This window comes from Rhincodon typus, chromosome 35, assembly GCF_021869965.1.
Source record: "Rhincodon typus isolate 14 chromosome 35, sRhiTyp1.1, whole genome shotgun sequence".
Taxonomy (NCBI): domain Eukaryota; kingdom Metazoa; phylum Chordata; class Chondrichthyes; order Orectolobiformes; family Rhincodontidae; genus Rhincodon; species Rhincodon typus.
Genome location: NC_063366.1, coordinates 3,455,122 through 3,467,504, shown reverse-complemented (window position 1 = coordinate 3,467,504; position 12,383 = coordinate 3,455,122). Strand labels below are relative to the sequence as shown.

General features: G+C 42.3%; 1 protein-coding gene across 5 annotated transcripts in view; it reads left to right on the top strand.

Annotated features, from left to right (window-relative positions):
• Positions 1-2,397: 2,397 nt before the first annotated feature.
• Positions 2,398-12,383, top strand: part of LOC109934455 (zinc finger protein 271-like) — a 21,688-nt gene continuing 11,702 nt past the window's right edge. Inside the window, exons 1-2 of one of the 5 annotated variants that reach the window (XM_048616804.1) lie at positions 2,398-2,443; positions 3,865-9,310. In XM_048616804.1, the coding sequence (XP_048472761.1) occupies positions 4,322-5,605 (1,284 nt within the window). In that variant the 5' untranslated portion in view covers positions 2,398-2,443; positions 3,865-4,321 and the 3' untranslated portion in view covers positions 5,606-9,310. Of the gene's footprint in view, positions 2,444-2,661; positions 2,713-3,864; positions 9,311-12,383 lie in introns of those variants that run through there. The other 4 variants (XM_048616805.1, XM_048616806.1, XM_048616808.1 and 1 more) reach the window with 4 other exon arrangements.

The window sequence follows — 12,383 nt, the reverse complement described above, 5'->3', positions numbered from 1 at the left end:
GTGTGACTGTGTTAGTGTGTGTGAAGTGTTGATGAGTCCAAAAATGATTTGTCACACTCTCACATGCGAATAGTTTCTCTCCTGTGCGCACACATTGGTGTCCACAAAGGTATGATGGCTGTGAGATGATTTATCACATAGCTCACATTGGAATGGTTTCTTCCCCAGTGTGAATGTCTTGTTGTACACAGAAAGTCAGTGAGTCTCAGATTAATTTGTCACACACCTTGCACATGAACAGTTTCTCCCCTATGTAAATGCACTGATGTATGAAGGATGTCGATGAATGATTTGGTGCACACTTTGCCCACAAATGGTTTCACCCCAGTGTGAATCTGTTGGTGTTTGGAAAGAGTTGATGACTGTGACAAGGATTTTTTACACTTATTGCATGTGAATGGTTTGTCCCCACTGAAAATGTGTTGGTGCAAGATGAGTTGTGGTAAATTTGAGAGTGATTTGCTGCATGAACCACATGAAAATGGTTTCACTTCTGTCTCAGTGTGTTGGTGTACAGTGGGAGGATAGTTATGAGGATGAACTATGACGCATCTCACACATGAATGGCTTCCCTCCTATCTGAATGAGTTGGTGAATCAAAAGGGCTGATGATTTTGAAAATCCCTTGTTACGAAACACTTGAAGGATTTTTCTCTATGGAGGAATGGTTGAAGCATCGATGACTGAAATCTCAGACATGTACCTCACACTTTAATGCTTTCTCTTCCATTAGCTGCACTTGAATTAAGTTTTTACAACAGATACACATTGTGTATTAGGACTTCCTGTAAATCTGTGGAGCCCTCATCATTAACTTCAGAAATGAATAGCCTCACACCTGTAGGAATAAGTCTGTAGGTTACGAAGCTCAATAAATAACTGAAGCTCTCACCACATTTGGAGCCCACTCACACTTCTTCCCAGCCTCACCCTGACTGATCACCCACAGCCGAACCTTCAGATACCTAGGTTCTGATCGAAGGCTACAGACCACTGACCACTTTCAGATCTCATGATATGTCAAAGCTCCCCTGACCTGATCAATTTCCAGATGATGGTTTCACTAGCTAACTTTCTCTGTGCTGAGCAATGCTGTGAGGGGACTGGATTCTTCCCACATTTGTGCTGTTGTTCCCTGGGTGATGGTCAGGATCTATCTGCGGTATCTATCCTCTCTGTATTCTCTAGTGTAGTACGGTGCAATCCTTCTGTAAAACAGGAAAAGGAAACATGATTTCCTTCAACTCCCTCTCCTCCTTTGCTGAGGGGGCTGACTCCTCAGTGAGAGACTGTTCCACACTGTGTGCCTGTCTGCTATTCCCAAGTCGGGGGATCTGATGCAAGACCTTTCCTTTACTTCACTTTACTTCACTTTACTGAGGGATCAATCACCATATCACTCACCATGTCACTCCCTCAGGCAAAATATTAATTTTTGAATTGCAATGTCCTGAAGAACAAGTTATTCCTTGATCACAAATTCACTCCCTTAGGCCCTCCTTCCTGTTCTTCACTCTCCTGCGTATGTGCTGATCCCACCACTATACATCATCACTGCCTTGGATGCTGTGGCTCTTCCTCTTCTGATCTGCTGTCAAACACATCCAGGGATACACATCCTACACTGATGCTGTCAGTTTGAAAGCTCCGAGGATAAAGAATGCTATTCCCACACTAGAAATCTCTGTCAAACTTTTAGGGGAACAGAAATAGCATACAATCATACAGCACAGAAAGAGACCCTTTAGTCCAATCCGTCTGCACCGAGCAGATATCCCAAACTGATTTAGTCCCATTTGCCTGTGTTTGGCCCATATCCCTCTAACTCCTTCTTATTCATATACCCATTCAGAAGTCTTTTAAATGTTGTAATTGCACGTGCCTCCACCACTTCCTCTGGCAGTTCATTCCATTAATGCACCACCCTCTGTGCGAAAAATCTGCCCCTTAGTTCCCATACTAACACAGTATGGAGCTGGAAGAACACAGCAGGCCAGGCAGCATCAGAGTAGCAGGAAAGTGGTCAACTTTCTTGTATCTCTGATGCTACCTGGCTTGCTGCGTTCTTCTAACTCCACGCTGTGTCAGCTCTGACTCCAGCATCTGCAGTTCATGCTATCCCTTAGTTCTCATGCCTTCCAGTTATGGGCTCCCATAGCCTGAGGAAAAGATTTTGACGACTCACCTTATCTATGCCCCTCATAATTAAATGAGCTTTTATTCAGATGGATCGCTAACAACTTTAAATCCCAACCTGATCTGCTGCTCAAAATCACCTCCATTTCACCGGTCAGTTTCCTGGAAACTCATGCTGCTCCAGAAATATTTGGATTGACTGTGAGAGACGTCAATCAGATAGCCCACCCACTCTGCCCATTCTCTCCTCTTCCTCTTCCAGAGCTGGTTCACTTCCTATAGGGACTGAAAACCAAGTGAGGAGATGGTGAGTGAAGGAGCAGCTTTTATACAAATTGTATCCCATAATATCCACACCAATCTTCAGGCAGTCTGACTATCCTGTGGGTAATCAGGGGTGGAAATGTCCCTTATGCTGTGTGAGAAGATCCAGCTGAGAGAGCTGTTTACTCAGTGCTTTGTGCTGAACTGTTAGACTGGAGCTGTGTGTTGGATATTGAGTGTGTTTGTTGGAAGCGTTTTCCTTCTGATTTCCAGGCTGAGTTTTAGTGATGGTATATTCCTGAATATGAGAAGGTGAGGTGTAATCATCTGGGAGGTGCAGAGTGTCTGAGCATTCTTACTGATTTTCTGTTGTTGAGTTGTGTGTGTGTGTTGGGAGCTGATTATTATACTGCGGACGGTTCACTATGTGTGTTGCCTGTCTTTTCACATCTTTGCAAGATCTTCATCACCCTATCACAGTAAACATCTCAGAAAAGAAAACAAAGACTTGTTAGGCCCGTTTTCTCGACAATTTATAAGGTTAAGGGATGATCTGATCAAAGTCTTCAAGATATTACGTTGAGAAGACAGGGTAGATATAAGTAAATTATTTGCATTCATTGGAAATTCTAGAATTCGGGAGCATAGTCTGAGAATTAGAGGCAGACTAAACTGTCTTATTTATCTTTCGCTTCCAATTCACCTCTCCTTTCCCGAGAAACTAGATGATACAAATTCCCAACATGTAAATTGGAGTAGGTACCTGGCAGCAAGTTCCCTGTAATTTCTTTTGCTGATGCAAGGATCTTTGAGGTCCATACACAGCAGAGGCTTCTTGAAGTGGAAACCATTCATCAGCATCAACCAAAGTGAGCGGAGCTTGCAGAATGCTTAACCCTGGCATCCCCAAATGTTTCTTCACAGCAATGCCCCTGTATGCTCCATGGCCACCATCTTCCTTGATCCTTTGTCCACACAAGTCAGCTTGTTCGAACCACTGGCCTCACCACACCATCATACCTGCTCACGAACCAATGCATTTCAGCTCTTCAACCTTCAGCCTTTACTTTGGAGCTCAGGGACACCTATGATTTGTATTTTTCTGCCAGCCTGCTTTATGCATTGACACATGCTTTCTGTGATGGCCCTTAGCTTGTTTTCTTAGCATTCACTCACTTTGCACTAATTTGTATGCCCCATGCCTCTCCTCACTTCACAATTCTTGCTTTGCGAATGTCATTGACTTCAGCAGTCACATACAGGTTGCCACCATCTCTGTGGTCACATTCTTTCTTACTGCATATGGTCTTGAGTGATCAGGTACAGACTGCCAGCCTCTTTAGCTTGTATTGTATGTTAGTGCAAAGGGAAAGGCAGCAGATTATCATGACAGGGAGCACTGGAAATGTTCTATAACTGAATCTGGGAAAATTTGGTTTCATGTTTCTTTTTTCTATTTTACAGAAGGATTGCAACATAACACACCAGGTAACATAAACATAGACACCGCAAATGGACCCTGACCATCGCTCTAGGAATAACTGCATAACTGTGGGAAGGCATCCAGTCCCTTCACAGCATTGCTCAACAACAGAGAAGGTTGGGCAGTGAAACCATCATCTGGAAATCGGTTGGTCAGAGAAGCTTTGAAATTATCAGATCTGAAACTGGTCAGTGGTGTGGAGCCTTCCATCAGAACCAACCTTTCTGAAGGTTCGGCTGTGGGTGATCAGTCAGGGTGAGACTGGAAAAAAGTGTGAGTGGCTCCAAGTGTGGCGAGAGCTTCAGTCATTCATTGATCCTCAAGAATTACTGGGTGCTTCTTCCAGGTGAGAGGCTGTTCAAGTGTGAGGTTTGTGATGAGGTTTCCAGCAGCTCATAAGATCTCCTAACACCCAAGGTACATCTGCTGAACAGACTGATGGAAGAGAAATTTTTCAAGTGTGAGGTGTGTGACCAAGATTTCATGCGGCTATCGATGCTCATGCAACACCGAAGTATCCACAGCTTGGGGAAGCCCTTCATATGTGAGGTGTGCAACAAATCGTTCTCACAGTCATCACACCTCCGCACACATCGATACATTCATACAGGGGAAAAACCATTCAGGTGTGAAGTTTGTGATAAAGCTTTTACAACATCTACAACCCTCCTGACTCACCAACGTCTTCACACAGGAGAGAAACCCTTCAGCTGTGAGGTGTGTGACAAATCGTTCTCACAGTCCTCACAACTCCGCACGCATCGATATGTTCATACAGGGGAGAAACCTTTCAAATGTGAAGTTTGTGATAAAGCTTTTGCCACGTCTACGATCCTCCTGACTCACCAACGCATTCACACAGGAGAGAAACCTTTCAAATGTGAGGCGTGTGACAAATCATTTTTACACTCATCTCAACTTTGTGTACACCAACGTGTTCACACCGGGGAGAAACCGTTCACATGCAAGTTTTGTGACAAATCATTCTCACGCTTATCAAACTTCAGCCTCCACCAACGTATTCACACGGGGGAGAAGCCATTCACGTGTGAGTTGTGTGACAAATCATTCTCGCGTTCTTCACACCTCCGCTTGCACCAACGCTTTCACACTGGGGAGAAACCATTCACATGTGAGTTCTGTGACAAATCATTCACACAGTCTTCTAACCTCCGTACACACCAACGCATTCACACTGGGGAGAAACCGTTCACGTGCGAGTTCTGTGACAAATCATTCTCGCATTCATCGCACCTCCGCCTCCACCAACGCATTCACACGGGGGAAAAACCATTCACTTGTGAAGTGTGCAACAAATCGTTCTCACGCTCATCGCGTCTCCTCAATCACCAACGCATACACACAGGGGACAAACCATTCACATGCACGTTGTGTGATAAGTCATTTTCACGATCATCAACCCTCCTCACCCACCAACGCATTCACACAGGAGAGAAACCATACACATGCAAAGAATGCGACAAATCATTCTCAGACTCATCGACCCTCCGCGTGCATCGACGCATTCACACTGGGGAGAAACCGTACACATGCAAAATGTGCGACAAATCATTCTCACAGTCATCTAAACTCAGGAGACACCAGCGTTTGCACACAGGGGAGAGACCATTCAGATGTGAGGTTTGTGAGAAGACTTTCACCGACTCTTGTACTTTCCTGAGACACCAGCGGATTCATGAAGGGGAAAATCCCTTCAAATGAGAGATATGTAACAAAGTGTTCAATGGTCATTGAGGTTTATCAGTTGATCCGCACTGGACAGAAAGTCTTCAAGTCTGAGGTTTTGACAAAGCTTTTGTGACATCTTTGAGATTCCTGATACAGCACGTGATTCACATAGGGAGAATAGTATTTTAGGTATGTGACAAATCCTTCTCACATTTAACAAACCTGTATGCACGTCAACATTTCTACGCAGGAGAGGAGCAAATTGTCTGAATTGTGAGATGTATCAATTGTGCAATGAATAAATCTATAAACACTCTAACATGTTCATACAAGATAAGTGAAAGAAACTAGATAGTGTGAGTTGTAAGACAAAGGCTTGACAGATTTAAGAAGCCTGTTCCACCACCAGGCAATCCATAGGAGAGAGACCCTTCAAAGTGAGGTTTGGAATAAAGCTTTTGAGATGTCTATATGCCTCCTGATAAACTAGAAGATTCACACAGGGCAGAAACCCTTCAGATTCGACATGAGTGACAAAACCTTCAGACAGCCTTGGTGCTTTGCAAATACCAAATCATTCCTGTGTAATGCATGCACCAAATCCTTCTGAATGCCGTCTTAGCTCCTGCTCCATCAGAGGATCCATAAATAGGAGATAGCTTTCAACTGCAAGATTTGCAACTACATTTTTGGGAGCTCGAACAGATACAATGGGTTTGATGGTCTCCTTCTGTACTGTAAAATTCTATGATTCATTAGATACCAGAAATTTCACTCAGGAGGAGAAACCCTTCAAATGCAATGTTTGTGAAAAACTTAAATCCAAGCTCCCATCTCCTGAAGCATCAGAGAATCCACACTGATGAAAAATCCGTCATGAGTGAAATGTGTGAAAGGCATTCACACATCAGTGTGTCTCCTGGTTGATTACATGATTACTTTATGCCTGTCTTCATTGAGGAAGATATTAAAAATCTCCCAGCATTAGAGATGGAAGAGTCAAGGAAAAATGTGGAATTGAATGAAATTACAATTTGCAAGAAGTTTTTGTTGGAAAAATTAATGACATTTGATAAGTTACCAGGACCTATTAGTCTACATCGCAGAATATTTAGAAATGTAGCTTTTAAGAAGAAAGATGTCAAACTTATGCAAATATTAACATTGCTGAAAAAGATACTGTATGGAAGCTTTTCTTCTTGCACTTATCAGGACAATTCTGAAGAATGTCGGGTCAAGGGGAAAACAAAAATTGATACTGCATGAGAGGAGAGTGCTTATTGTTTGGCAAGTGCATTCAGCTGGGCGGAGATGTTCCCTGGAGAGTGCACTGATTAATGCTGGTTGACAATTAACTGCCAGGTTTTACTTTAATATCAAAACAAATTGATTCTGATTGGTCAGGTTAGTCCCATGAGAAATGAACCATCAAATGGATACCAGCTATTTTGTTGAGTTGAAACACTTTGTGTACATATTAATATCATGTTTGAATGCTAAATTTTACAAAGAGGCAGAGATGAATGTGGGTCATTTCTACCAAGGTTTTCTTTTAAATAAAATTAAGTTTAGTGTCCTTGCTCAGAACCCATATGGCTATAGTGTTTTAATGGAAAATTGTTAATACTGTGGTGGTTTATGGTAAGTTGGTAAACACTGAAGGTCATTTGTTTATGGCAGATAGGTGAACATTTAAGATTAACTTATTGTCAGTTCAGAAAAATTGAGATGTGGAGGTGCCGGTGTTGGACTGGGGTGGACAAAGTCAGAAGTCACATGACACCATGCTATAGTCCAACAGGTTTATTTAAAATCACAAACTTTCGGAGTGCTGCTCCTTCATCAGTGAAGTCATGGATTGATTTTAGTTTACAATACCAGCGATTGAAAGTTTTACTTTGTGACAGTCGGAGGAGACGTGACTGTTTTTTTTTGGGGGGGGGGGGGGGGGGAGGGGGTGCCGGTGGCATGGTCAGAAGCAATTGTACTTTCTCTCATTTAAAGGAGTTTAGTACAATTCAGGAAAAATACAGTCACCTCAGCACAACAGTGTTGTTTGTGCACCTTCCAAGCCAGAGAATTTGGTTATAAATCTGCAAGTTATTAGAAACTGTGAAAGTTCAAGCTCTCAGTTCTCTGAGTATTCATATAAGAAGATTCAACAGTCCACAGGAAGGAAGCCGGGGAGAATTACTTAAGTAGACCTGAAAGGTTATATATAGAAGTGTGATTGCCCTGGACTTGAATTGATGGTGTTGGAAATTAGGTTGTAGAGCTGTACAGCATGGAAACAGACCCTTCGGTCCAACTCGTCCATGCCGACCAGATATCCTAAATTAATCTACTCCCACTTTCCAGCATTTGGCCCATATCCCTCTAAACGCTTCCTATTCATGAACCCGTTGAGATGTGTTTTAAATGTTCTCCTTCCTCTGGCAGCTCATTCCATACACGCACTATCCTCTGTGTGAAAAAGTTGCCCCGTAGGTCCCTTTTAAAACTTTGCCCTCTCACTTTAAACCTATGACCTCTAGTTTTGGACTCCCCCATCCTGGAGAAAAGACCGGGGTTATTCACCCTATCCGTGCCCCTCGTGATCTTATAAACCTCTGTAAGGTCACCCCTTAGCCTCTGACACTCCTGGGAAAATAGCCCCAGCCTATCCCTGGAGCTCAAACCCTCCAACCCTAGCAACATCTTTGTAAATCTGTTCATAGAATCATAGAGTCTCTACAGTGTGGAAACAGGCCCTTTGGCCCAACAAGTCCACACTGACCACTGGAGCATCCCACCCAGACCCATCCCCCTAATCTACACATCCCTGAACACTACAGGCAGTTTAGCATGGCCAATCCACCTAGCCTGCACATCTTTGGATTGTGGAAGGAAACCAGAGCACCTGGAGAAAACCCACGCAGACATGGGGATAATGTGCAAACTCCACACAGATAGTTGCCCAAGGGTGGAATTGAACCCGGGTCCCTGGCACTGTGAGGCTGCAGTGCTAACCACTGAGCCACCGTGCCACCCTTTTTCTGAACTCTTTCAAGTGTCACAATATCCTTCCTATAGCAAGGATACCAGACCTGAATGCAGTATTCCAAAAGTGGCCTACAAATTTTGTACAGCCACAACATGACTTCCCAACTCCTATTCTCAGGGCACTAACCAATAAAGGCAAACATATCAAATGCCTTCTTCACTATCCTGTCTACCTGGGATTCCACATTCAAGGGAACTATGAACCTGCACTCCGAGATCTCTTTGTTCAGTAACACTCCCCAGGACCTTACCATTAAGTGTCCTGCCCTGATTTGCCTTTCCAAAATGCAGCACCTCACATTTATCTAAATTAAACTCCTTCTGCCACTTGTAACCCCATTGGTCCATCTGATCAAGGTCCCGTTGTACTCTGAGGTAACCTCCTTCACTGTCCATTACACCACCAATTTTGGTGTCATCTGCAAACTAATTAACCATACCTCCTATGTTCCAAATCATTTATATAAATGACAAAAAGCAGTGTACCCAGCACATTGCTGATAACAGGCCTCCAGTCTGAAAAGCAACCTTCCAACACCAAACTTTGTCTTCTACCTTTTGTAAATTTTGTTTTGCTTTGCATTTAATTTTTTTTCTAAGTTATCTTCTACATATAGCTTGGTTTGTTTAGTTTTGTTCTGATCTTATGTGTAATAATCTTTTGTTTTGTTCAATAAACTCTGCAGTCTCATGTGACTGTGTTTTAGTGACTGACCACCACATTAACTGAAATTTTCTGAGATCTGACTTGTCGTAACATCAGCTAGAATCGTAACACCATTGCGATAGTGGGTGCATTGGTGATCGTCTTCCAAATTTCTAGAATGGTTCTGCAGGTCGGAAGGTAGCAAATAATGCATCACAACTTAAGAAGGAGGCAAGAGAGAAAACTGGAAACTATGACCTGTCGGCCTCCCACAATAGTAATGCGAACAATCTAGAATCTACTATAAAGCATCTGATAACTTGGATAAGAATGATCTAATTGGGCATTGTCAGCTTGGATTTGTGAATGGGAAATGATTTTTGACAAAACTCTTGGAGATTTTTTTGAGGATTTTATTAACAGAATTGATAAAAGGGAGTCAATGGACATGATATACTTGGATTATCAGAAGGCTTTTGATAATGCCGACACAGGAGGTTAGTTAGCAAAATTAAAACACATAGGAGGTAATGTACTGACATGCATTAAGAATTAGTTTACAGGAAGAAATCAAAAAATAGGAATAAAGATGTCATTCTCATGTTGGCAGGCTATGATTAGTGAGGTACCACAAGAACAGTACTTGGCCCACTGTTGTTCACACTACTTTGTAAAAACTATGTATTTTTATTTTCTGTATTTTTAATCATGGATTGAAATGAGAAAATAACTGTTTTTAAAACCAGGATTATTGAAGGACCAGAGCACTTTTAAAAGCAAGTAACATGACACTCATTGTAAGTGCTGTGTACAGAGCTACTGGTTTAAGCAGTAGTGGGTGATGTTACTGACAGGCTGGTGATAGGGCTGTGTGTGTGTATGAATGGAGTTTCAGCCAGCGAAAAGTACTTGATCAGTCTCTGGTCTAGTCACTAGTAATTGTGGATGAAAACCCCTTCTTGCCAACCTCTACATGATTGGCTACCAGGAGCTGAACTGCTTGAAGGTGTGGTGTTTTAGCAGAAACCATCAGGCCCCTAGAGGAGCAAGGAGCAATTTTTACTCTGCAGTAAAATGCATCTCAAGCCTGAAGATAGCCACTTTTCTTCCCTCAGCATTTAATGTAAGCTGTGTTTTTTGGATGGTAAACTGGAGACTTTATAAATATGATCCTGTCACCCTGTACCTACTACAAGCCCGTGAAAGCCCCCTGAGAAAGAAGACAAAAAAGCACCATTCTGATCAGCCATATAATTATCTCAGCAGCCCTGTGAACAGGGACCATTGAACTGCTTTCCCAGTCTTTCCATCTGCCTGTAGCACCTATATATGTTTCTCTGTATGTATGTGTAGAGGGGGAAGTTATAAGGACATTAGAGTTTTAATTAGTTGAGTTATATGATGATGGTGTATAATTGGTTACTTGTAGCTAGATTCTATTTACTTGTAATAGGTAGTAATTTTTGTTCCGTATGAAAACCTGATCTGTGCTTTCCGTCAACCTGGACTCAAAAACTGATAAATTCAGGAATTCTGCATACATTTTAAAATCTTTAACTTTTGTGACAACTACATAACTTTTACTTTTACTTGTTGCCGCACAAGGTGTAACAATGCATCAATGATTTGGAAATGGCGACCAAATATAATGTTTCTAATTTTATGGATGACACAATGGTAGGTGAGAATGTGTGCCATGAGGAAGATTCAAAGCAGCTGCAAGAGGATTCGGACAGACTTAGTGAGTGGGTGAGAGCATGGCAGATGGAATACAATGTGGAATAATAGTGAAGTTATCCACATTGGTAGGAGGACAGATGTGCAGAGTATTTATTAAAAGGTAACAGGTTAAAAAGGGGAGTTGTACAAAGGGACCTGAGAGACCTCATCAATATGTCTTTGCAAGCTAACATGCAAGTGCAGCAAGCAATTACGAAAGCTAATGATAAATTATCAATCAACCTTTTCAGACTTGTGACACATATCTGGTGCAGGTGGAACTTGAACTCAGACCCTCTGGCCAGAGGTATGACGCTGTCATTCTGTCACAAGATTCCCTTTGGAATTCAGATTCTACTAGCTACAATGATGGGTTTTGAATCTTTATCCCAAGTTTATTTGCCAGGTCCTTTGATTATTCATTGCGTTATCACTATGCAAAGTCCACACTGGTAAGGCTAATTGTGTTTTAGCCTTTATCACAAGAATTTTTGAGTTCAGGAGTCATGAAGTCTTGTTTCAATTGTACAACACAATGGTTAGACCACAACTCTAGCACTATGTGCAAGTCTTATCCCCCTAAATTAGGAAGATACTATTTCCATAGAGGAGTGCATTGAAGGGTCATCAGATTTGATCCTCATTTGGCAGAACTATCCTGTAAAGAGGGATTGAGAAACTGGATCTGTATTCTCTATCTTCCAATTGAAACCTACAGAATACCTAAAGAAATAGACAGGGTGGCAACAACTAAGAGGTTTCCCCCAGTTGGGGGAGGGGGCACAACTCAAAATAATGGGAAAGTCACTTTGGATCAAGATAAGGAATGATTGTTTTACTCAGAGGGCTGTGAATGTTTGGAATTTCTACTCCAGGGGGTTGTGGAAGTGCAGTCATTATGTTTAGAGTAGAGATTAATAGATTTCTAAATTCCAAAGGTGTAAAGGGATATGGGGATAGTGTGGAGTTGAGCGTTAAAGTGGATGATAAGCTATGATTGGCAGAGAAGGGTCAACAGGCTGAATGGCCTACTCATGCTCCTATGTTATTATCAATGTGCACTCACAGGACAGAAAGCCTATTTATGAGAAGTCTGTAATAAAGCCTTCGCAGTTGTCAGAATAACTGAATTACATTAACTAGCCCACACAGGAGACAAACCTCTTCCAGTGTGATGTGTATCAGCATTGTTTCACCACCTCCTCATCCTCTCACCAGACATCAACATCTCCACATGGACTTGGAGCCAGGTCACTTGCTTTCATTGCATTGTTTACCCTCCAGTGCTCATACAGAGCAGCTATCATTCCAAAGCAGGGTCTGTCCCAGCAGAGATAGTAGGAACTGCAGATGCTGGAGAATCTGAGATAACAAGGTTTAGAGCTGGATGAACACAGCAGGCCA